Here is a 25,160-nt window from a genome sequence, read left to right as displayed (position 1 = left end):
AAACACAGTCTTGAGGCTTAAGAACCCATTAATGGTGCCCCTCTGTCTATAGGGTAAATCCAAACTCCAAGTTCTTTCAGGTCTTGGCCCCAAACCACCTTTCAGCATCATATCTGGGAACGAAGAACAGCCAAAGAACAAAGGTGAAGTACAGAACAGAGGTGAAGGGCCCTAGGTTCCAACTGTGTAGGATTAAACTCAGGCTCCACGTCTCATGAGCTGAGTGAGAGACTGGGCAGGTTACCCCATCTGTGTGCTTTAGCTCCCCACTATTGTAGGTTGTGAGGATGGAATGAGATAACACACTCCTGGGGTGACCCCAGGCAGGTCTCTTTTCCTCACTGAGTCTCAGTTTATCTATTAAAAGGAAGCAACAGACTCACTGCCTTTCAAATAAGTAAATTTTTTAAAAAATGATATTTCTTCAGGTAGTTGTGTGTGGTGAGATAGGCATGTTTTGTTTGTTTGTTTGTTTGTTTTAGGCATGTGTTATTGGTTCAACCTTTCTGGAAAGCAAAATAGAAAGACTAAAAACATGTTTATACCCCTATGAGTATGAATTTAATCTAAGGGAAAATTCAAATTGTGGACAAAGATTTATACTTAAAAGATGTTTACCTCAGCGGTTTTTTTTTTTTTTCAGTGTGTTTTTACATCCTTGAAAAATGAAAAACATAAATGCCCAACATTTGGATAATAGTAAGTATTTATGGTGTGTCCACTCAAAACTCTTATTCAGGAATTAAAAGTGTTTATGAAGAATATTTCATTATGTTGAAAATACTTATATCTAATTTAAAGTGAATAAAGCAGATACAAAATTGTATATACTATATGATCTCGGTGATAATAAAAATATATACAACCACAGGAAAAAATGTTGAGACGGAAATATAACAGCAGTTATCTTTGATGAATCTATAGTATTGCATTTCCTTCTTTATTGTTTTCTGTATTTTTCAAATATTTAAGAATGGGCATGCATTTCTTATATAATAATAGTTTTTAAAACAGCTGAGTGTTGGACTTTCTTGGTGGCACAGTGGTTAAGAATCCACCTGCCAGCTCAATATCAAAAAAACAAACAACCCAATCCAAAAATGGGCAGAAGACCTAAATAGACATTTCTCCAAAGAAGACATACAGATGGCCAACAAACACATGAAAGCATGCTCAACATCACTAATCATTAGAGAAACGCAAATCAGAACTACAGTGAGGTGGTGGGATGAATTGGGAGATTGGGATTGACATATATACACTAATATGTATAAAATGGATAACTAATAAGAAACTGCTGTATAAAAAATAAATAAAATTCATAAAAAAACCAAAACAAAACTACAGTGAGGTATCACTTCACACTGGTCAGAATGGCCATCATCAAAAAATCTACAAACAATAAATGCTGGAGAGGGTGTGGAGAAAAGGGAACCCTCTTGCACTGTTGGTGGGAATGTAAATTGATACAGCCACTGTGGAGAACAGTATGGAGGTTCCTTAAAAAACTAAAAATACAACTACCACATGACCCAGCAATCCCACTACTGGGCATATACCCTGAGAAAACCATAATTCGAAAGGAGACATGTACCACAATGTTCACTGCAGCACTATTTACAATAGCCAGGACATGGAAGCAACCTAAGTGTCCATCAACAGATGAATGGATAAAGAAGATGTGGCACATATATACAATGGAATATTACTCAGCTCATAAAAAGAAACGAAATTGAGTTATTTGTAGTGAGGTGGATGGATCTAGAGTCTGTCATACAGAATGAAGTAAGCCAGAAAGAGAAAAACAAATACTGTATGCTAACACATCTATATGGAATCTAAAAAAAAAAAAAAAAAAAAAAAGGTTCTGAAGAACCTAGGGGCAGGACAGGAATAAAGACGCAGACGTAGAGAATGGACCTGAGGACACAGGGAGGGGGAAGGGTAAGCTGGGACGAAATGAGAGAGTGACATTGACATATATACACTACCAAATGTAAAATAGATAGCTAGTGGGAAGCAGCCGCATAGCACAGGGAGACCAGCTCGGTGCTTTGTGACCACCTAGAGGGGTGGGATAGGGAGAGTGGGAGGGAGACGCAAGAGGGGATATGGAGATATATGTATACGTATAGCTGATTCACTTTGTTATACAGCAGAAACTAACACAACAATGTAAAACAATTATACTCCAATAAAGATGTTTAAAAAAAAAAAAAAAAGGTAAAAAAAAGAATCCGCCTGCCAATGCAGGGGACATGGGTTCGAGCCCTGGTCCAGGAAGATCCCACATGCCGAGGAGCAACTAAGCCTGTGCGCCATGACTACTGAAGCCCGCGTGCCTAGAGTCCGTGGTCCACAACAAGAGAAGCCACCGCAATGAGAAGCCTTCGCACTACAACGAAGAGCAGCCCCTGCTCGTTGCAACTAGAGAAAGCCCGTGCACAGCAAAGAAGACCCAACACAGCCAAAAATAAATTAATTACTTAAAAAAAAAAGAAACAGCTGAGTGTTAAGAATATTAGATGAAAGGGTAGAAAACTTGATGTTTGAGTTCCTGTCTGGCTTTTAACAATCTCTTGGATTCTAATGTGCTAGGACCATCCATGGAGTCTGAGAGGTGACTGCAGGAGCCCAAACTCTCAAGGCCTGTCTGCCTCCGTGACAAGTGGCAGCAGGCAGGTCCGGAGCCTGGATTCAACAACCCACCAATCACGGGGGTTCATCAAGGGCACCTGCACAGCTTCCCTTGAGGTCAGCTGCCTTTCTGAAATCTTCCCAAGTGCCCATGAACCTTCAAGGCCATTGGAAGTGGAGCAGTGTGCCAGCCCCCTGTCCCTGCCACACTATGGAGTGCTGGGGGCTCCCTATCCACTTGGGGCCAAGTGGGTTTTCTGCCTGAGAGGTGAGCTCTTTCTGCCACTTCAGGCAAGAGGCTCACTGGAGCAGGAAGGCAGGTCAAGCTGCTGTCACCGCTGTGGGCCCCTCTGCTGTCCACACGTCTGGACTCTGGGGGCCCCACTCACTGGCTCTGTCAGACCACACATTCCCAACTGCCAGGACGTGCAGGTCTGTTTGGCGAGTTGTCCTGAGGCTGGAGAGCCTGGAACACATCATTGGAGGAGATCACTGACGGACAGCCTGGTCATTACCAGCCGTTTCTCGGGAGGTCAGCCCAGATGAGCCCCCACTGGAAGGAAGGGCCTCGTCTGAGTTCACTGGGGAGGGAGGCCTTAGAGGCCAGGGGCCAGTGTCCAGGTCCAGCCAGCAGCTTGTCAGAGCTCGTCTAGGACCTTCACAAATCAGCCACATGTCTGCCCAGTTAGAAACCAGAGAAAGACAGGATTCAGAGGCTGAAAGACGAGACAGACAGGCTTAGAGAATGAGGCCGACACTCAGTCAGTGAGAGGCAGGGAGGTGGAGAGAGACAGACACACAGGGCCGGCGACGCAGCAGGAAGGCCACCACAAGAGAGGACCAGTACCTACGACAGGCTCACCCTCGATGCAGTCAGGGAAATGCACGCTGGAGTAGTGATACGCCACTCCACACCGCCGAAATTAGCACACATTAAGGAAATGGTAACATCTCATGCTCCCGTGGCTGTGGAAAAAGCTGCTTAAACACACTGTCAGTGGCCCCATAAATGAGCACAGCCTTTTAGGGAAGGAATTGGGCAATACGGCTCTAGAGCTATTTAAACGTTCATCCCATTTCCCGTGGTAATTCCACTCCTGGGAATGGGTTGCAAGGAAATAATTCAACAGAAAAATAACAGCTTTGTACATAAAAGATGATGAGTGCAGTGCTATCCATATATCCAACATGCTATAGTATGGCCGCTGTGAATATTTTTGCAAATAGGGAATACGAAGACCATGGTATGTGCAAATAAACAAAAATAAAACTATCTGTACATAAAAAGTAATAATTACATAAAACAGCCACCTGGATGCTTGGGCGGCCCGCCGTAGCTGGTGAACAGTGCTCCTTGACTCCCGACACACTCCTGTCTTCCCAAGGGACCTACCCTGCCGCTCCCTGTCTGGAGGTCTCCAACCATGAAGCCTAATCCGCAGACCTCAGACCGGCTGGGAGACAGTCTCAGCTGAGGCTGCCCACCTGGCCAGCTCACTCTGGTGGCCCCAGGGAGTCTGGGTGATGCCCGCTGAGTCACTCCAAGGTTATGACCAAGAAGCCAAACCAGAACAGACATGGCAGAGTTGGATCTTCATTTAAGAAAAGGGATAAAGTGATTTTGCAGGCTCTGAAGTGCCTTGCTATTTGCAAGCACAGCAATCTGTTTAAGCCAGCTGAAGTCCGGACTCCCAGCTGAAGCATCACGGGGTGAAGGCAATTTATAACAGACTGAAGGCAAAGGGAGGGAGGGATCGTGGGGTCACCCCTCCTGGCCTGCCCCAACGGTAGGCACAGATCCGATTCTAAACTTGAATCTTCCCGTTTACGTCTTCCCCTAGCTCCTGGAGGCCATCTCAGAATCACTGGGCGGGATTTCAGTAAATCATGGGTGAATAAAAAGAAGGGGAAACGACCATGTAGTATATGAGTGAGCGTCTGTCACCAAACAATTCTGTCTTTATTCAAAGTCTGTATGGCTTTCCAAATGTGCCCTTAATTGTGCTCTAGAGAAGCTACACTCCCTGCTTACTGCCAGGGGATGCCCTGCCTTACAGGGGCTGAGAACATTCAGTGATCATGCCTGTGTCCAGACACACCTAACCTTGTCCATTCGGTCTAGGCATAGTTACTGAACACAAAGAGGCTCTGTGATAGTCCCTGTCCTTGATGTGCTTTCAATCTCACGGGAGAGACAGGAGTAAACAATGAGGAGTAATTTAAAGAGCAATCACATGGGTGCCGTAAAAAGAGGGAGCTGCAGTGGGGAGTGACAACACTTAGGAAGTGGGCTCAGGGTGGGGTGGAGGACCAGGCCAGGCTCCCTGGGGAGGTGGAAATGCAGCAGGGCCTTGAGGACAGGCAGGATTTTACCTGGCAGAAGGATCATCAGAGGGCCAAGGGTAAATGTGAGAGTTCACCTGGCCTCCCCCAGTTCCTCACCCTTGAGCCTGCTAAAGACCTGGGCTCAGCACCAGCCGATTCTGCCCAGACTGACAGAGGGCAGCGGCAGTCTCAGTCTGAGCCCAAACTGCTGAGGGTCCTGAAATTCATCATGTTTACCAAAAACACTTACTACACACCTGATCTGTGCTAGGTGTCGTTACAGGCTTTTGGGGATCTAGTGACAAACAAGTCAGGGTCCTTGCCTTTCCAGTGGGGAACACAGACAGTAAACAAGCAACGAATAAAATAAATTCGCATTGTGGTAAGTGCTACGGAAAAATGTGAAATAAGGGTTGGGGGTATTTAATCAGTAAAGTCAATGTTTTATGTAATACCTAAATGATGTGAAGAGGCAAATCATTAAAAAATCTGGGGAAGAGCATTCTAGGCAGCATACATGGAAAGTGCAAAGGCCCTGAGGCAGGAATAAACTTGGCATATTTAAGGATTAGCATGAAGGCAAATAAAGTGAAAAGGAATTGGGGGTAAGGGGAGTGATAGGAGGTGAGATCAGAGAGGCAATGGGGAGCCTGGCCTGGTCATGATGCTGGTTCCTGGGAATCATAGCATCTCTTGCATCACAGCCAGGCTCCTGCCTTGAGTTAAAGGTCTCAGGATTGGACGCAGGCCCTGCACACGAATGTGCTTGACAGGGTGCTGGTACATGACACACCCTCATCCAGAAGTGCCCACTTGGTCACACAAGGACAATGGATAAGCCACACCTTGTGTATCGTCCTCACAGAACACTAGGTCCTGCAGCTGCTTTGGTTTCACCTTCTCCCATTCCTATGTTCCTCCTCTTGTTCCTTCAGGGAGTGGCGCTGGAGTCCCAGCATAAGTTGGAAACAGGTCCCAGAAAGTGTGCTTTTAGGAGTGAGTACAGGCACAAAGTGGCTGTAGCACAGAGTGCCTAGAGGGACCCGGTGGCACAGATGCCAGAGAACTGAAGGCCAGGCCAGGCGTAGCACAGGAGGTGCAGAAGCACTGAAAGTGTTTGAGCAAGAGGGGAATGAAAAGAGTGAAATGTGTTTCATAAAACATAATTTTGGTAGCATGTTGGAGATGGATCAGAAGAGAGAAAAGGAAAACCAGGCAGAGAGATGACAAAACTCTGAACTAAGACAATGGCTGGTCTCAAGAGACAAAGCAGTTAGATCCACTGGACTGACTTGTATGAGGCTGTAATAGTGAGAAGTCAGAGGTAACAGATTTCTGCCCGGCAGCTGGGCAGATGACGTTATTCACTGAGGAAACACAGGCAGAGGTGTGTGGGAATATGCCCAAAACTATGGGGCGGAGTTGGGAAAGGAGGCAGATGGGCCAGTTTTGGACATTTTGGGTAGAAGATGAATCTAGGCCATCAAGAGCAAGATGTCCAGGCCAGTTGCTCAGGAGAGAGGTCTGCGTGGGAAGTCCATCAGCACTTAGGCAGCAGTTGGCACCATGAGTGCTGGGGTGAGGTAGGCACAGTGAGAAAAGAAGGCTGAGGAAAGAACTCTGGGGACCACTGATATTTGCAGGGTTTCAGAGGCAGGGAGAGGACTCAGTGAAAGAAGACTGGGCCAGAGTGCAGCTCATGGAAGCCAATGGGGGAGAAAATTTCCAGAAGGGGATGGTCCTTGGGGTCAAATGCGACAGAAGGGTCAGGGAGGATGTGGACCAAAGAGGCCACTGGATATGACACTGGGAAGAGCAGGAAGAGACTTTGGGAAGGCTCTCTAGCCCTCTCTCGTCAGCAAAAGCTAGTGGTTAAGAGCACAAGCGCAAGTGTTAAGAGCACAAGTAGGGGAGCCAGCCTGGGTGTGGGTCTTGGCTCCTCTTCTTCCTAGCTGGTAACCTGGGGTAAATCACTTAACCTTTCTATGCCCCAGTGTTCTCATCTACCTCCTGCAGTTGTGAGGAAAGCAGGAGTGCTTTGAACGGTGCCTGGGGGAGAGTGAGTGCTCAACGCGTGCTGGGTGCTCTCCAATAATCAAGGCGAAGGAAATGTGAAACACGAGAGTGTTCCCTTAAATCAGTGTGGGCACATAACATGAAGATACTTTGATTTTCCAAGATGAACACGGCTAGGGCCCAATCCTGAATCACAGGGCCTTAGTCTGAGAAACACTAGACACCGAAGCATCCCCAGGGTGTTTTGAAAGTCCAGAGATGAGAATCCAATCTGGGGATGGAAGACGGGAAGTGGCTGCGGCGGTGCCACCTGGAGTGTCCCGCTGTAGGGGGGGACCAGGGTGCTCGTGGAGCTCTGGTCGCTCTCAGTAGTGGTCACCCCTGAACGCCAATGAGCTGGACTTTCTGTTAACAATTGTCATCTCAGGCCTGGCCTCAGGCCTCTGTGCCGCTTGGCATTTCCTTGAGGTTTCTGCTGGGCTAAGGATCAGCCTTCGCTGCCGTGCGGGGATTGCCTGACCTCTGCTGTCCACTGTCTGTCATGGCACAAACTCAAAGATGGGCACGGCCTCACAGGACGCACTTTTCTCCAACTTTCTGGACAGCAACTCTCAGTATTAACATATTTACACTGTGACAACACAGAAAAGTTTCACAAAGCAATGCTTACCTTCACTATGTGTGAACGCTCTGATATATTCTATATTTTTCTATTTTTATTTCATTAATAAGAAAATTGCTGATTACAATCCACTAAATTGATGTCACAGCCCCAGGCTTTCTCAGGGAGTTCAAAAAACATTCACTTTAGGAACTAAATGCCTTGTTTCCCAAACATCAGTCAGTGTATTCCATATTGCTTTCAAACTTCTGGCCCCACCCAAGGCCGATTGTTTATGGAATCTGATTATTTTTTCTTTAAATCAATTCATTTAAACATTTAAAAATGCCTACTATAGCTGAAGTAAAATATTGGTGAAATAACAAGTTTGAGGGTTAGTTATATTTTTCTATCTAATACACACTGAAATAAATATTTAATTACCAAAATAAAAAATGTTTCCATACCTCCTAAAATCCTCTTGCACACCAGCAACGTTTGCATTCCTCACTTTGGGAATCACAGATCTAAAGATTGGTCCAAACATCTCCTTTTCAGTGGGGGCAGTGAGGCCCAGAGGGGTGAATTCACTTATCCGAGGTCTAGTTTTTCAGTCAGTGGGAAGGTCAGTCTGGTCAAAGGAGGGAAGAAAGAAAATAAAGGAAACTTGAGATCTCTAGGCTGCCCCTGGCCAAAGTCTTACCAGTCTTATCACTTTTGGAGAGAGGTCCTACCCTGTCATCTCACCAGAGTCCAGGTATCAGTTTATAGTTACCTTGGCAGAGCCATTTTAAGACCTGGGTCTTAGATATTCTTATTTTTGGAGGTCCTGATCCGTATCCTATCACATATATTACAATGTGCGCACATTGGCACGTATTAATTTCAATTTTGCTATTTTCTTCTTCTTGTATTTTGAAGCCAATGAATTTTTCAAGCTTCAACCGTTTTGGCAGGCCCTTACAAAGTTCACAACCCGTAGGGTTATAGCCTGCCACACCTAATGGATGAAGTGGCTCTGGATGTGGTAAAGGAATCTGATCAACGAAGACACACTAAAGAGCAATGTAATTACTTTAGCCCTTTCTCCTGGTATCTTTAAAGGGTAATGTGGACAGGCCACTGACAACTAAATGAATGAGTTTCCAGTGGCAAAATCTTTGCTATTCTGAGAGACCGGTGGGGGCAGTGCCACTGCAGGTAGGCTAAGTGCCATGTGACTGGCAAGATGTTCTCACTCTGTGCCTCAGTTTCCTTATTAAGTAAAACAAACGGATTAGACTACATTGATGATTTTCAAAATATATTTCAAAAAGGAGGGAAAAATCAAGACTTTATTGGACATATAAAAACTAAAAGAATTCATCACCAGCAAAGCTGCACTAGAAGCAATGATTAAGGAAGTCCTTTAAGCAGAAGGAACATGCTACCAGATGGAAACCTGGATCTATACAAAGGAGTGGAGAGCATCAAAACTGCTAACTATGTGAGTAAATAGAGCTTTTAAAAGTTATCACTTAAAATTCTTCAAAAGACAATCAACTGAATATTTAAAATAGATAACCAACAAGGACCAACTGTAAAAAAATTAAAAAAAAAAAGACAATCGACTGTTTAAAGCAAATATGTTAACAACGTACTGTGGGATTTGTAACATGTATAAGTAAAATGTATGACAACAATAGCAAATAAGTCAAGAAAAACAGAAGTATACTCTTGTAAGATTCTTATACTATGGGTCAAGGAGTATAATATCATGTTAAGGTAGAATATGAAAAGTCAAAAAATGTATATATAAATCCTCATGAAACTACTAAAATGAAAAGAGTGAATAAGCCCACAAAGGAGATAAAATGGAATAATTAAAAGTACTAAATTAGTCTTAAAAAAAAAAAGGAGAAAAGGGAACAAAGACCAGAGGGAACAAATATAAAACAAACAGCTAGATGGTAGATTTAAACCCAGCCACATCAATAATTACAGAAAATATAAATTGTCTAAACTTCCCAAGTAAAAGGCAGAAATTACTAGGATTAAAAAAAAAAAAACCAACCAAGATCCAACTATAATACTAACAACAAATCTACTTTAAATAAAAAGACACAAATAGGTTGGAAAAAGATGCACCATCTTAACAATAATCAAAAGAAAGCTAGAGCAGCTATATTAATATCAAATAGATAGATTTCAGAGCAAAGAACATTACCAGAGATAAGGTTATTTCATAATGATAAAGGGGCCAATTTATCAAGAAGCCATGATGATGCTAAATGTTTCCGCACTTAATAACAGAGCTTCAAAATAATAATGTTTTTGGAGTCTCACAGGAATGAGAGTGCTCTGTAGAATTCCGTGTAAATGTTACTTCTGTCTCTCTTCCTTTTCTATTTTTAGTATGATCCATTATGCTCATTGTAAATTAAATTTAAGGACACTAGACCTACCTTCATTTGGCTATCAAAAGAAAACATCCTAGGAGGCAGTCAAAAGTGGTTGCTAGCACCTCTGCTCCTGGCCAAATTACTTTTGGCTTCTATGGACTTCAGTTTTTCCATCTGTACCATGAAGATAAACCGTTCGGAAAAAAAGTTTTTAAACAGTGAACGGTTTCTCCAGCCTAACAGCTTGTGGAACCCCCTAGAGGCTGGGTCAAGTACCAGCTACGCTGGGATGGGAGCAGCGGTAAGAATGGAGGAACGGGAATCCTGGGAGATCTAGATGGGCCCTTGACCCAAATACCTTGCTGGATGGGCTCCTGATTCTTTCCATGGCTCATGTGATCTGGGGAAAGAGTGTTCTAGTAACAGAATTCTTTCAAGTATTTTCAACACAGCTGACAGAAAATACATATGCTGAACTTTGTAAGCTGCCCTCAGCTTACATATAAATGAATGGATTATGAGAATGACAGGTGCTGACAGGTACTTAGTTTTTCCAAACTAACCTGGTTGGCAACAACTGAAGGCAGGTCACGGCTACTACCTAGATCAGTAAGTCTAACGGATTAGTAGAGGGAGCCATGCGACGCCTTCTTGGCTGGGAATAGAGGGACAGCACGGCTCTTCGTTCTTCACTGCACACACGTTGGGCTAGCGATTGTATACCATGTCACAGATACAAAAGCACCCGTGCTCCTTTGGAGCTTCCAAGACAAAGTGGGAAGGATGATGACACACAGTATGGGTAGCACACACTTAACCATATGCAGCAGGTACCTTAAAAATTATGACAGATATAAGCTCCTTTAACATACAGGATCATTTTAAAGCTGTGGAATCTGATATACAGTATATATGACAAGTATCTTGTCACATCCTTTTTTTTCATGTCTCTTGTCTTTTTTGACACTTTCTTGCTCTGCGTGTATCTCTTTGGATTTCAGTTTGGAAATATGAGTACATGAAACTGGGAGGAAGAAACCTAGGTAAAAACCCTTCTTATGAAACAAGTGTAAAAAAAAGAAAGAGCTACCAGAATCCTATATCCTTCCAAGAGAATCAATCATCTAGAAACCAAGTCTTTGGCTTTTTCACAGTAACCTTCCAACCATTTTTCCAGGTATGACTAAGAAGGGGGTTAGGAGCACTTAATGCAGAAAGGTCTAGAAGGATATACACCAAGTTGCTGACATGAATTATTTCCAGAGGATGGAAATGGAAAGGGACAAATTACTAAATTTTTCTTTACACATCTTGAATTATTTAATTTGTTACATTAAGCACCTATCATTTTTGTAATAAAAACATTGATAAGGAACATTGTTAAAGAAAAGTAACTACTTTGTTCACTTAAAAAACACTTAAGAGAGTGCATATAATGCACGCGGTCTGTCACATTACAAAGAATGGGTAAGCTCAGCCTAAAATTCCGAAGTCTAACTGTTAGTCTACAGCAGAAGTTTTATGAGGCAGAAGCATTAGGGTAGCCTCTGGGGTGTTCTAACGTTCCCCTGGCCTGAGCCCCTATCCGCCTGGGAGGCCCAGTGCACTCCCCTGTGATTAAATGAGGTAACGTGGTACTGACTGAGCACAGTGCCTGCCAACAGCGAGTACCCTACCTCACAAGGAGGCCCCACAAAATCAAGGTCTTTACATCTTGCGAGATGGGACCGCCTTTCCTCCTGGGATAAATATCATACATGGTTGAAAGCAGGGATGTAAGGTCTCCTCGAAAAGCCACATATCTCTCCCCTCCGACAGTTCCTGCCCTGACATTTGACAGAGACCACTACCTCTAAACCTTTTCCCATAGCAAATCTGTCATGAAGTGGGGTGCTTCCCCCAATGGACCATGCTCTAGCTTTCCAAACTGCTAGAACCTTCAGGGTTTTTCACTGTTGGTACTATTGACATTTTGGGCCAAGTGATTCTTTGTCGCCGGGGATGGGGTGGCGGGATGACCCTGCGCGTTGTAGGATGTGTAGTGGCATCCCTGCTCTCCACCCACTAGATGCCAGTAGCATCCAACCCCCACAGTTGTGACAACAATGCCTCCAGACGTTGCTAAGTGTCCCCTGCGGGGAAAACTGCCACCAGTCGAGAACCACTGTTATACATCAGTTCAGTTGTTCAGCCATCCCGTGAGAACCTGGGACACTGATATCCATGCAACAACCTCCAAAACACCCCCACACACAAAACCCCCGAAAAAGTTGAACTTCTGCACCTTTAAGAACCCTCTTCCCAGGAGCAGTGTAAGTCAAGTTTTCAGAAGCATCTGTCTCACATTTTAGTGCAAACTTTCTCCCTTATTGGTGGCTACCAAAGGGCTACAGGCAAGGACAAGTTAGGTAGGTCAAGCCAGACCCTGTGGGGGTGAGAGGGGGGAGAGGTGTCTAGCCAGCTGGTGCTCCCTGATGAACAAGAGCTCTAATCCATTCATGGGCATAAAATGAGCGAGACAGACTGGCAGATGATTGTCACTCAGTGCCCTGGCTTTAAATACTTTAAATATGGACTGATGACCCTACATTTTATATTTCCAATCCTCACCTTTCTCATGGCAGCCAGCCGCTTGCAGTCAACTCCACTTGGGTATTTGATAGGCATCTGAAACTCAATACGGCCAAAATGGAACTGATTTTTCCTCCTAAACCAATCCTCCCCTAGTATTTCTCAGCCTAGTAAATGGCACCACCATACACCAAACTGCTCAAGCCAAAACTCAGAAGTCATCCTTGATTCTTCTATTCCTCTTTCTCTCACCTTCCATATCCATCAGTCATGTCAGCTCCGCTTCCAGAACACATCCCTAATCTGCGCTTTTCTCTAGCTCCACTTCTGCCACCCTAGTATGAGCCACTATCATCTCTTACTGGACCACACTATTAGCTTCCTAACTAGTTCCTGTTTCCTCTCTGGTCCCCTACACATCAGGGTTTCGCAACCTCACACTATTGACATTTTGGACTAAGTGTGTTAGTCCAAACATAGTTCCCTTTGCTTGGGGGAGGGGGGCTGTCTTGGGCACTGGTCTCCACTCACTAGATGCCAGTAGCAACTGCCCCCCCCTCCATTGTGACAAACAAAAAAAAGTCTTTAGACATTGCCAAATGTCCCTTGGGGGATAAAAATCACCCCTGAGAACCACTGTCCTACATCCTACACACAGGAAACAGGATTTTTTTTTTTCAGGATATTTTTTAAATGCAAAATGCATCATGTCACTCCCCTGCTGAAAACCCTCCAGCGTCTTCCCATTGACCTTAGAACAAAACCCAAGCTCCTTATTGTGGCTTTCAAGACCCTCTATGAACTGGCCACTGCCTGCTTCTCTAACATCCTCTCTTCCATACAACGCTCTCTCTCCCTAAGCTCCAGCCACACTGGTCTTTTTTCTGTTCCTTGAACAGCCCAAGCTTGCTCCCCTTCACCCCTTGGACTTGGCTGATTCCTCTACCTAAAATGCACTCTCCCCAGACCTTTGCATGGCTCATTGTTCACTATACAAGTCCCAGATCAAATGCTGCCTAATCAGCAAGGCCTTCCCTGACCATCCCATCTAAAGAACCCCCTTACATTCTCTATCACATTACCTGTTTATTTCCTTCATAATGCTAATCACAATAGAAAACTTTCTATTGTCATTTGTTGTCTGCCTTTTCACTAGAGTGTAAGCTCCCCAAGAGCCAGGACCCTGTTTGCCTTGTTCACTGCTACAGCCCAAATGCTAAAATAACACCTGGCACAGAGTAGGTGCTCAATAAATATTCCTCCCCGGTACCTCCTCAAATCACAGGTCAGGTTTCCTTTCTAAGATTATTCTTGACTGTTGATGTAGTTTCACTTTGAACTACATTTGACCTATGTTAAAATGTGTGTGGCTCGGGCTACAATGCACAAGGGCTTGGCATAAAGAAAATAACAATTTTGAAACATAAACGCAGGCCAACTAATTAATTAAGGAAAGTCTGTTCCTTGCCCCTCAGGTTTGCTGCAGGCATATAATCATTCCACTGGTCATGACTTCAGTTTGCTCCTTGTCCCTAAATTTGAAGCAGCAAAGGTCGTTCAGGGGCTAAGAATCCAAAACTCACCTGCCTCAGAGGTTCAAACAGACTCTTTGTCCATCATCTCAATATATACAATATCTAGGGCCCGAAAACTTTTTGTGCTGGCTTCAAGTGAAAATAGTTCACTGGGTCAAAGGCAGGAAAGGATGGTCCAGGGTGCAGCAGGGTCAATGAATGTTGGCTGAGTCCCGAAACCGCAGCTTGGCTCTTGCTTAAATTGATTTGTGGTCGGTTTCCAGGAAACCAAAGATGATCGGTCCACCTGGCAGCAGGCTGGCTGCGAACTGGAGACAATTCTGCCCTGGCCAAGGGCCATGGCCCTCTCGTGGCCCGGAGGAAGGAAGCATTTCATCGGGCCTTTTGGACATTTTGGCGAGCGGCCGGCTGCTCCCGCCGCGGCGGGCTCTCCACGCGGTGCAGAGACGTCTCCTCCCGCAGAGACGAGGCCCTGACGCGGCGGGAGGCCGTCTCCGTGCGCTGCGAGGCGGTTTCCACGTGCTGGTAGGACACCTCGAAGACGCGACGGAGCCGTTTCCCAGAGGGGGAGACGGAGCGCCCCTAGCTGCGGCGCTGCGTAGTCTCCACCTGCCGGGAAGACCTCCGCACCTGACGGGAGGACGTCTCCACACGGTGGGACGAGGGCTCCACGCGGACCGTCGCCGCCTCCTCGTAGCGGGCGGACTCCGCCCGGGGCGGAAAGGGCTTTCCCCCAAGGGGTGAGCCCATCTTACGGGGGTAACGGAGCCAAGCAGGCCTCGTGACGCCCCATTGCCCCACGCTCCTCGACGGGTTACGTCACACGGTGAGGAGTGACATCACATGGCACTGTGACGCAGGCACAGCGAGAGCCGAGGGTCCCACAACACAGGGACGTGCAGAACAGTGGTCCTGGCGGGGGCTGGTAACGGCCCCTCTGAAACCCTGGGTTAGGCCCCGCGATAGGTCAGCCCCCGCATCGCCCCCTAGCCTGTCAGGAGCCCGCGCGGGGGGAGGCGGGGCCGGGGCGGGCCGGGGCGGGCCTGGGATGGGCGGAGCCGCCCGCCCCCGCGCGAGTCTCTGCCCGCCTCCCGCATCCCACACTGCACCGCGGCAGGAAGGGGGAGCCGCGGCTTCCGGCACCTCCCCCGCCACTCCCGCCGTTCGCGGTGTCGGGCAGCTGGCTGCGTAGCTTCTTTGTTGGTGATGGCAGCACCCGTCGCTATGGAGACAGGTGAGTGGCGCTCCGAGCCGTGCGTTTTGGCAAATAGAACTATCCTGGGCCCAGACACCTGCTCCCGCTTCCCCGGGTTCGCCTTCCAGGCCTAACTCCCCGCAAGGTGATTGTTCGGACCGGGAGGGGCTAGGGCTCTTCTAGCGTCTGGAAGGGCGAAGGTAGTTTGGCCTTTTCAGAGTTTGTTTTGTTGGTATATCCTTTCTCCTCACTTGTTATTCAGACACCGACCCCACCGGCTTCCGGCGAGGCTAAAGGAGAGATTTTGGATCATAAACCGCTTCCTCGATTTGTTTTCTGCGTCTTAAATGAGCTTGCATAAGTTTAAAATATCGTCGACAAACTCGTGTATTATTTTGCCACTGACGCGTCTCACCGAAGCACGCGTTCCCTGATCTTGCGTACTCGCCGTGGTCTCTTTCAGCTTGCATTCTGAACTTTTCTTGATAGGTTTAGCGTTTGCTTTGTTTTTGCTTAGCTTAATCACTTAACAACTTCTAACGGATTATTAAAATAAGGCAAGGCACAGTTACCGCAACTTACCGCAACAGTGGTCAATGTTAAAATGTTAAAATCCCAGCGTAGTGGCTCACGAGTGATAAATGTTCTGCCCCGTGTGTGATTCTGTTTTCTTTGATAACTTGTCTTTAACATTAGAGAATTCATTCATTCCTGATTAAACATTCCTTTTAATCAGGGCTTTGCTTTCCTTAGACTTCTAAGGAAGGTTTTTCTCCTCCCTCGCCCAGTTTAGGAAAACATTCACATGCCCTTCTTTATGTAGAAACGTATCTCATCATTAGTCAGGTTTCTTTACTGCTGTTTTCTTTCTACAAATCAGTATTGTATACGGTGACGTTTATTTTGGATGATTTTTGCTATCTTCTCTCCTAGATGATGCTGGAAATCGACTTCGGTTTCAGTTGGAGTTGGAATTTGTGCAGTGTTTAGCCAACCCAAATTACCTTAACTGTAAGTTGTTGAGCACCTCATTGAATTGAGTAGCTATTTATAATTTCTGATAGAAGAGTTGCAATTCATAGTTCCAATTCATAGTTGGCCCTTTGTATCCTCGGATTCAGCTGCAGTTGGTTGAATCTTCCCATTCGGAGGGTGGCAATACTGTCATTGTCATTGCGCTATGTTATTTTATATGAGACTTGAGCATCTGTGGGTTTTGGTGTCTCTGGGGTCTCTTAGAACCAGTCCCCTGTGGATTTGAGGGATGACTTTAATATCTACTTTTGTACATTCTCAATTGAACAGAATTATCACTACACTTATATTGGTATATATATAATTGAGCAAACTGGGACTTCTGTTGTGAATTCAACGAGTGTTGGTGGTGGGGATGTTATGTAAGTAAATTCTTTACTTTTATGTTAGGAGTCACAAATCAGTAGTCCAAGGATTGATTTGCTCTACAGGTGTATTTTTTTTTTTTTTTTTATGCCTTTCAGTTCTTGCCCAAAGAGGTTACTTCAAAGACAAAGCTTTTGTTAATTATCTTAAGTACTTGCTTTACTGGAAAGAACCAGAATATGCCAAGTATCTAAAGTAAGTTTAATTTTTATAGTCCTAAATATGTGTGTACTTTATTATACTCCAAAGCACTGATATTTAATAGACTTCTTAGTTTCACATTGGAAAAAATATATTTTGAATCTCTGCACTTCTTTTAGTTGTCTCCATTTTAACACGAGACACACTGATCTCTAACTTTACTTGGATTATTTCAGTAATATACTCACCAGTATCCCTGCTTTCTCCCCACCATCCCCCACCCCCAGGCCAAACAAAGCAGAACCATTTTCTACACAGAAGCCAACTTGGTATCTTAAAAATATAAATCACAGCATTCCATTAGAACTCTTCAGTTGCTTCTCATTGCATGCAGAAGAAAATCTAGTCTCTTTTCTCGAGCTAAAGACCTATATGATCTAGCCCTCTCTTGTCTGACCTTATCTTATACCACTCACTCCATCTCACTGGGTTTCTGACCCCAAGGAACCCACAGTCTATGTATGCAATGACATAGCCATAGCCTGAACGTGAAAGACCATAGAAAGGGGTACTTACTTGTAAGGAAGGTTTTCTAGAGGAGGTAGCCTTACCCGAGTCTTAGTAGCTGCTTATTTTATTTTATATATTTTACATAATAAATATATGTATTTATTATTCAAGTTGTGCAATAGATGCTTTCGTTTTAAGGCTTATGAATTGCAAGGAGCATACTATAATCACGAACTTATACCTTTTTTTTTTTTTAATTCTGCTAATTTGCAGTAGTGCTATAGCTTACATTTTAAAAAAATATATATTTATTGATTTATTTGGCTGCGCCAGGTCTTAGTTGTAGCATGCGGGATCTAGTTCCCTGACCAGGGATTGAACCCGGGCCCCCTGCATTGGGAGCGTGGAGTCTTAACCACCGGACTGCCAGGGAAGTCCCTGAACGTATTCCTTTTTAATGGTAAAAAATAAACCGTGAATTCCCACCTGTGCTTTGTCTTAACTAGGTAGTCAAAAAGCAATGGTGAAACTTTTAGTCTTTTTTTTCCTAAACAAACACAAGTTTGAGAGGAAAATGTTTCAAACTTGTACTCCTGCTTTTCTGATCTGTGTCTTATAACAAGGAGGATGTATGAAGCCCACATCCTCCTGTAGCTTGCAGGACCCTTGGCACCCTTACTGGCCCTTTATAAAGAACCACTTATTCATTTAATAATCCAGAGAAAAGACTTTTTTTATTAGATTGCAACATGTTGTATGTATGTAGACTTAGAGACTCAGTGTTGGACAATGAGCCCTAGATACCATCAAGTTCAGTTTCACCCACAACATTGCTGAGATGGTCATCTACATGCTGGCTGGAGGTTTCCAGTGAGCACATACTACTCCATTCAGGGACAACCAATTCCACTGTTAGCTAGATGCTAGAAAGTTCTTCCTTGTATTATAATATGATATACCTACATGTAACTTCAACCCATGTTGAGTTTTGTCCCTGAATTAATCCAGAACCAATCTATGCCCTCTTGAGGAACAGCCATTCAGATATTTAAATTCAAGAGAGGTTGCAAATTAACCCCTATTTCATTTCTGCAAGGTTTTCATTTAATAGTTGCCAACATTTGAAGATTAGAAAGTTTCATATTTTAATCCAGATTTCTAGCTACTCTTTAAAATTCTGGAAGATCTGGTAACCCCAGGTCTTTGTTCTCCCAGGTCAACCACTGGCTAGAGCAGAGGAGCAGCTGCCTCTTCTAGACAGTTTCCACCATTTTACTAATAGCCACGACTTGCAACTATAATTTATCTCTTACATCTTTTTTTCTCACCTACCTTCAGCCGTTTCTCATGTGCCCACCTTTGGATATTTTGCACTTAGGCCTTATGTTTTTCAGCCAAGAGCTAAACACAGGCCTTCAGATGTCAGGGTACAGTGGACCAAATAGCTTTTTTTTCTTCATATGTACATTATACTTCTATTTGTTCAACTTAAGTTTACATTACCTTTTTTGGGGGGGCAGGGAATGAGGGGGCAAGGATTCATATTGTTGACTTGCTGGGAGCTTTATGTCAACTAAAATCTTTCAGTTCTTATTTTCATCAATGCTATTAGTTTAGTTCTCCATTTATTTCTTATTTATTTTTTAAAAATCTAATTGCAAAACTTTCCTTTTGTACCTCTTCTATTTCATCTTGTTGGTTAATGCTATAATTGTAGCCTATTAACATATTTATAATTCCTTATTTTGTCATGTAATGTATTCTGAGCATTGTCTCTACAAGTCTGATAAATGGTCGCTGTGTGTCTAAGTTCCAGTTACTGACTAAATGCTACTTGAAGACCATTCTCTTGGTCGTCACATTAACTTATTTTACAGTTGAAGAAACTAAACCTTAAGGGAGTTTAAGTACTTTGTTTGAGGCTACCCAGCTGGAGAATAGCAGAGCTGGTTTCAAACCTAGGTCTTTTTAACTACCAACAATGTCCTCATGAAAAGGAAATAGCCAGGTTAGGTGTGAGTAGGGCTTTCCAGGCTTAGCTGCTGACAATTACAAGCAACTATGTATCTTTGGAGTATAGGAAGCAAATGTGTAATAAGAACAACAAGGTGTAGGGCCCTGCTACTCAATGTGGTCCTCAGACCAGCAACATTGGTATCACTTGGGAGCTTGTTAGAAATGCAGTCCTCAGGCTCCACCCCAGACTTCCTGAATCAGAGTCTGCATTTTAAGAAGTGATTCATGTGTGCATTAAAATTTGAGAAGCACTGCTGTAGTGTACTGTCCCCAAACTTTAGTCATTTGTATACCACTTGTACAATTTTGGCTCTATCTGTGTACTCCCTGTAAGACTTACTGTTTTTTAATTGACTCATTTAAATTTTATGTCTTTTCTATTTGAAATAGTTTTACTTAAAAACAAATGGAAAAACAGTAAGAAGAATTCCTGTATAGTCTTCCCCCAGATATTCTAAATGCAAACCTCTTATATAATCATAGTACAGTGATCAAAATCAGAACATTAACATTGATATATCATCTGATCTTGTTATCTAACCAGCAGACCTCATTCACATTTTGCCAGCTGTATCACTAATGTCCTGTGTCTGGGGCAGTGTCCAGTCTAGGCTCAGATGCTGCATTTTGTTGTCATGTCTTAGTCTCCATTAATCTGAGTTCATCAGTCTTCTTTTTTTTTTCCCCCCGTAAGTGTGACACAGAAGTGATGTTATATCCTTCTTGGTATATCAGGAGTCATAGGATGTCAATTTGTCCCTCTACTGGTGATATTAATTTTGACCACTTGGTTGAGGTGGTGGCTGCCACTTTTCTCTGAATCAAGTTACTATTTTTCCTTTTGTATTTAATACGTATTTTGTGAGGGAATACTTTGAGACTATGTAAATATCGTTTCATATTTCATTCTTTTACCTAACTTTAGCATCTATGGAAGATACTTGCTTGAAACAATTTTTACTGTGGTGATTTTCTAATTTCATCATTCTTTATTCATTTATTAGTTGGTATTCAGTTGTAAGGAAGGAACATTTCCTTGTTCCTGATTTATTTATTCATTTAAAAAAGTTACATCAACATGGACTCTTGGATTCTTTATCTTGTGGGTTATAATTATGTACCTTCTTGATCCCAGATACAGCCAGTGGGAGCCCCTTCACATTGGCTCCTGAGTACTTTTGACATATCCCTATAATTTTTTGAGCATTTTTCTTTCTGGCACTACATAATATTCCAGGCTCATCTTGTACTTTCCCTCTGTTAGCCTTAGAATCAGCCATGTCTGCAACCAACCTTGGATAATTCTATATAAAACCCATGATCTGGGCACTCAGTGTGCGCATTGGTGTCATTGCTTCTAGGCCCTCTCAACACACAAAGCTAGAAATTGTGTGTGTATATAAATATCTATTTCTATATCTGTGTGTGTATGTGTATATATATATATATTCAAAGCCATGAGTTCATACTGTTTTCAATTCCAACTCAGTAACAGTATTCATTCTAGCCTTCCCCCTTCCTTATCTGAAACTCTTTTTCTGAGAGCCAGAAATTTGGCTTTCTATCTGCAGCATATTTACTTACGTATTTGCTCAACCTTAGAGTATATGTACTTAGTTTCAGAATTGTTATATCCCTATGGAAAACTAGGATACAGCATTTGTGCTTGGTTCTTTCTGAGATTGACTCAGTTTTAAAATAAAAGTTGTCTTATCATTGTTTATGGAAAACCAGTAGGTATTAATTAAACACACAATTAATTACTGAAATAAAAAGTGTTCGTGTTCCTCCCCTTGGAAACCACCAGAAGAGAATAGCATGCTTTGTCCCCCCATGTTGACTCCGTTTACCAGTTACTGTGTGGTCTTAGGCAAGTTATTTAATCTTTCTGAACTTAAGTTTTCTCACTTTTGAAAATTTTGCTGACTTTTGATGCATAAGCAGGAAAAAAAAGAACTGTACTAGCAAAGTATACTAAATTAATGTTACAGAAATGGTAGGCTGCAAGATCGTTTTTAGGTGAGTAACTAACTGAACTAGAGCGTGGTATTATTACGTTATGTCGATCACTAACTTACAGACTTAACCCCAGGTACCCTCAGTGTTTACACATGTTAGAACTGCTCCAGTACGAACACTTCCGTAAGGAGCTGGTGAATGCTCAGTGTGCGAAATTTATTGACGAGCAGCAAATTCTGCACTGGCAGCACTATTCTCGGAAGCGCATGCGCCTCCAGCAGGCCCTGGCGGAGCAGCAGCAGCAGCACAACGCTTCGGGAAAGTGAACAGCTGGATCCGGACCAGACGCTCCTAAGACATGTACCTATTGCTTTTGTGCAGTGACGACAAAAAAAGACTCTTCCTGTGTACCTTTATCGTGGTAGCACCTAGAACCGTTAGTGTGCTATTTAATTGAACTAACTTTTTCTTGTTAACAGATCATTTCTGTTAAACCAGAATTGTTTTACTTTGATTTCCCTGTGGATTTGTAAGCTTTTATTAGTATTTAACAGTCAGCTGAGTAAGAATAGAAATGTTAGGTGCTTCAGACCAATTTAAGGCAGTGGGGGGCGAGGTAAGGGGAGGGCCACCGAATATCCCAAACTCTAAGCCGAGCTCTGTTTTCATGTACAGTGGGGCCTGGGACAAGTCTGTCTCCTGGAACCTTGCTGTCCCTCAGATCAGCTATCCTGCCCTTCATCTACAGAGTGAGAGGTGTGGAGTAAGTGACCTCTTTACATCAGACGGCAGGAACCGCATAAAGGTTCTTAAATTCTGCAGCGCAGGAGACATACCTGTATCCCCAGTTGCTTTGCAGTTGAGTTTTAAGGAAGAATCATTGGTATGTCACTGACCTGGTAATGGCAGGGAGAAGATTGGTGCTTAACTACTAATTGGACTCTTGACCTTAAGACTAGAACAAAGGTGAGGAGCCTCGAATACTTGTGCTCATTTGGGAAAGCTGACCTTTATTTGGCAGATACCACAAACCAGGCACAATGTTAAGTGCTTAGTTGCATTCTCATTTTATCCTCAGAACGCTCCATGTTCATAAAGGAGGAAACTGAGGTTTAGACAGGTTAATGGTTACACAGCTAGTAAGTGATAATCAGTGAGACTGACTCACAGGCTGGAGTCCTTCCCATCACTAGGTTATATGGTCTCTGACCTCTCTGCCACCCGCCTCATCCCAAGTAGTGAGGCATATTCAGACAGCTGTAACAAAACCGCCAGCATTAAGCAGAGGCTGGATTAGATGTGCTGTGCTTCCCTTCAGTGGTTAGGTTAAGTTCTACATTCTAAAGCCAAAGAAGGTGTTTTAGGAATAACAGTTCTTTGTAAATTCGTGGAATTTAAGGTAAAAGATCCTAACTCCTTTAGAGATTTGGAAGCTGTCTACTGCACTATTAGGGGCTTTTAGGTATTTCTGTCATCTTCAATAATAGCTTCCTTTGTGCTATTACTGCCACTCCTGAAGACTTATTTTACCTATGGTAGCTTAAAAATACCCATATATTAAAGCAAACTGAGGGTTCATGAGCATTTTAATAGCACTCTCTATTGTTTAGACATGTACCAATTTTTTTACATCATTTATTTATTTACTTATTGCTAACATGAATTCAAAGCAAGTATGCACATTCTTTTATACTAGAGCAAATCAGGAAGTAAAGACACAATTGCCATCATCAAATCTTAATCTTCAGAGAACAACATCTCCACGAGGTTGGCCTGAAGACACTCAGATTCTACCAGTTTTTGAGGCTGTAAGAGAACAACAGTCATATCTTAACCCACAGCTACAAAAATGTCATTAGGAGGGGAATGAGTTCTACCTTGAATGACACAAGTCTTGGAACAGAGAAATTATGCTATTCAGAAACTTAACTAGTTGTAACAAGCTTTATGAAATAGTTAAGATATTTACCTTAAGGCGGATCATTAAAATACTTGGCTCCGTGGACTAAAACAGGAGACAGGAAGCCCAGCGTCAGCCCTTCCCTTTAACTCTGTAATTTAGGATCCCAGGGCCATGACTAAACTAGAGGACATGCCCTTTCTTTTCATCCAGAATTATGGATTAAGTCGAAAACAACTACTGATGCCACTGTTTTAAGGAATTGTATGTTAACCAGCTTTCTTCAACAGTGCTTACAGAATTTTAAAATAAGAATGGCTTTTAAAAGGCATGAAAAAAACCCTAATATTTTCATTATTAATAACTTATGGGATAGGCCATAGGGATGGACAGCCATGTGTTTTTGAATACATTCTGAAGAGCAATGTGATATTTGGGATGAAATGTCAAGATCTTTTCAAATTTGAATCCAGAACAAGTTAAAAGAGTTCTGATAGGGTGAACTGTATCCCCAACACAGTTAAAGAAAGATACTCACTGTTCCATATTTAAGTAGTGTAGGCACTGCAGTTAATTTCAACTTTTTCCTGAAGTCATTATTTGGATCTTTCCAACTATTTCAGAAGGAGAAAGTGATCATGAAAAACATTTACTTGGTTTCTTACATTCTGCTTGGTATTTGATATATTCCCACTTTCAGTCTTTCAGTAAACACTGTTTTCGTTGTAAACATTTTAAAAACCTTGATGTCTACGACATATATTCTCCTGTGCAAAGTTTTCATTTAAGTGAATATGTACTAAGATATAAAATAAATATAAAGACAATTAAGTTCTGAACTAACATCAGGCCAAATTATTGAATTACCCTTACCTAATACAAATGGCTGAACGTTCGAATTTTTAATTTGTATTTAATATCTTCTAGTTGCTTGACTTATCCGACTGTACCTTAGAACTTGGAACCTGAATCACAAGACCCTTCCCGCCTAAATTTGCAAGAGTCTAGTGCATGTCTGGGAAATAGAGTACACATTGCCACTTACTAAGGTTTTTCTCCTACTTGGCAGTAGATGAACACACATCCTTCACCAACATGCTTCAGCCCCTCTCGTACGACCGGTTCAGCTTTTTAAAAAGTTGATAGAAATAATTACCAACTTTACAATCAGGCACTGATGAACAGCGTCCCTCTCCCCTCCCCTCCCCTCCTCTCCCCTCAGTCTTGGTAAGTACTCAGACTTTATCGTGCAGTTAACTGAGGAGATTAACAGAAGTCACGTGTTTTTTTCTGATTTTTGAGAGCCACTTTAAGGGTAAGGACCCACTCTCAGTCCTGATTTGTCCCCAGGCCACAGCGCCCAGAACAATGAAAGACAAATATTTGCTGACTTATCATAAGGAGACCAATTCACGTCTCCTGTAAGACACTAATCACATTGGGGAAGTGAAAAGTTCTAATGGACTAGATTCCAAGATTACCCGGGTCGAATGGTAGAAGAGCACTCTTGGCGGGGCGGGAAGGACTTAATAGGAGGAGTCGGGAACAGGGTAGGAAAAGGCAAGATGAGAGCTCAGATCGCCCTGCGGGACTCCGGGAGCAAGACTCCCTCCGCTTCATCTCCACCCCACTCTCTGGCCATAGCCTCGGCCTTCCTGCCACTTCCTCTGGGCTGCAGCCCCGGAGTCCCGGCCTCACCCTGCACGCAGTCGGGGCACCAGCTTTTGCCTTCGGCGTCCTTAGAACCAGAAAAGTAGGCGAAAATGGTCTTGCCACTGTGCTGCTCCACCGCCTGCGTGAACTCCTCGTAGCCGTACACGCTCACCTCTTCGTAGCGGGCCATCGGGAGAGCGTGCCTTGGAAAGCTAGAGGTGTCTTGGGTTCGACCGCCGCTGGGAGGAGCTCCATGCGGGGTGGGGCGAAGCTGTTTCCGGGTGGGCGGGGAGCTGGGCAGGGCTTGAGGGAGCCAGCC

At 43.5% G+C, this 25,160-nt stretch overlaps 3 protein-coding genes across 3 annotated transcripts; 1 reads left to right on the top strand and 2 right to left on the bottom strand.

Moving 5' to 3' along the window:
- Positions 1-7,960: 7,960 nt before the first annotated feature.
- On the bottom strand, positions 7,961-15,059 carry C19H17orf100 (chromosome 19 C17orf100 homolog). Its single transcript, XM_061175034.1, is given in 2 exon segments — positions 7,961-8,210; positions 14,115-15,059. A coding segment is annotated over 1 exon segment (378 nt). The 5' UTR covers positions 14,817-15,059; the 3' UTR covers positions 7,961-8,210; positions 14,115-14,438.
- A 123-nt stretch (positions 15,060-15,182) lies between these two features.
- Positions 15,183-23,984, top strand: MED31 (mediator complex subunit 31). Its single transcript, XM_061175033.1, has 4 exons — positions 15,183-15,300; positions 16,195-16,272; positions 16,761-16,857; positions 21,422-23,984. The coding sequence occupies exons 1-4, from the start codon at positions 15,273-15,275 to the stop codon at positions 21,612-21,614; spliced, it is 396 nt and encodes a 131-aa protein (XP_061031016.1). The 5' UTR covers positions 15,183-15,272; the 3' UTR covers positions 21,615-23,984.
- TXNDC17 (thioredoxin domain containing 17) lies at positions 22,913-25,130 on the bottom strand. Its single transcript, XM_061175035.1, has 4 exons — positions 24,887-25,130; positions 24,234-24,315; positions 23,727-23,802; positions 22,913-23,094 (listed from the first exon to the last, which is right to left on the bottom strand). The coding sequence occupies exons 1-4, from the start codon at positions 25,029-25,031 to the stop codon at positions 23,026-23,028; spliced, it is 372 nt and encodes a 123-aa protein (XP_061031018.1). The 5' UTR covers positions 25,032-25,130; the 3' UTR covers positions 22,913-23,025.
- Between the last annotated feature and the right edge of the window lie 30 nt (positions 25,131-25,160).

Source organism: Eubalaena glacialis, chromosome 19 (assembly GCF_028564815.1).
Source record: "Eubalaena glacialis isolate mEubGla1 chromosome 19, mEubGla1.1.hap2.+ XY, whole genome shotgun sequence".
Lineage (NCBI taxonomy): Eukaryota > Metazoa > Chordata > Mammalia > Artiodactyla > Balaenidae > Eubalaena > Eubalaena glacialis.
Note: the sequence above shows the minus strand (reverse complement) of the source record. Positions and strands in the feature narration are given on the sequence as shown.

Bases quoted from the DNA above. Each gene is read 5' to 3' on its own strand.
- TXNDC17 (XM_061175035.1), bottom strand. From the start codon at position 25,031: ATGGCCCGCTACGAAGAGGTGAGCGTGTACGGCTACGAGGAGTTCACG. The intron at 23,803-24,233 runs GTAAGTGGCAAT...CTTCTGAAATAG, and splicing joins CAAGTAGGAGAAAAACCTTA to TTGGAAAGATCCAAATAATG. The intron at 23,095-23,726 runs GTGAGTATCTTT...GTTCTCTTACAG, and splicing joins CACTACTTAAATATGGAACA to CCTCAAAAACTGGTAGAATC.
- MED31 (XM_061175033.1), top strand. From the start codon at position 15,273: ATGGCAGCACCCGTCGCTATGGAGACAG. The intron at 15,301-16,194 runs GTGAGTGGCGCT...CTTCTCTCCTAG, and splicing joins ACCCGTCGCTATGGAGACAG to ATGATGCTGGAAATCGACTT. The intron at 16,273-16,760 runs GTAAGTTGTTGA...TATGCCTTTCAG, and splicing joins CAACCCAAATTACCTTAACT to TTCTTGCCCAAAGAGGTTAC.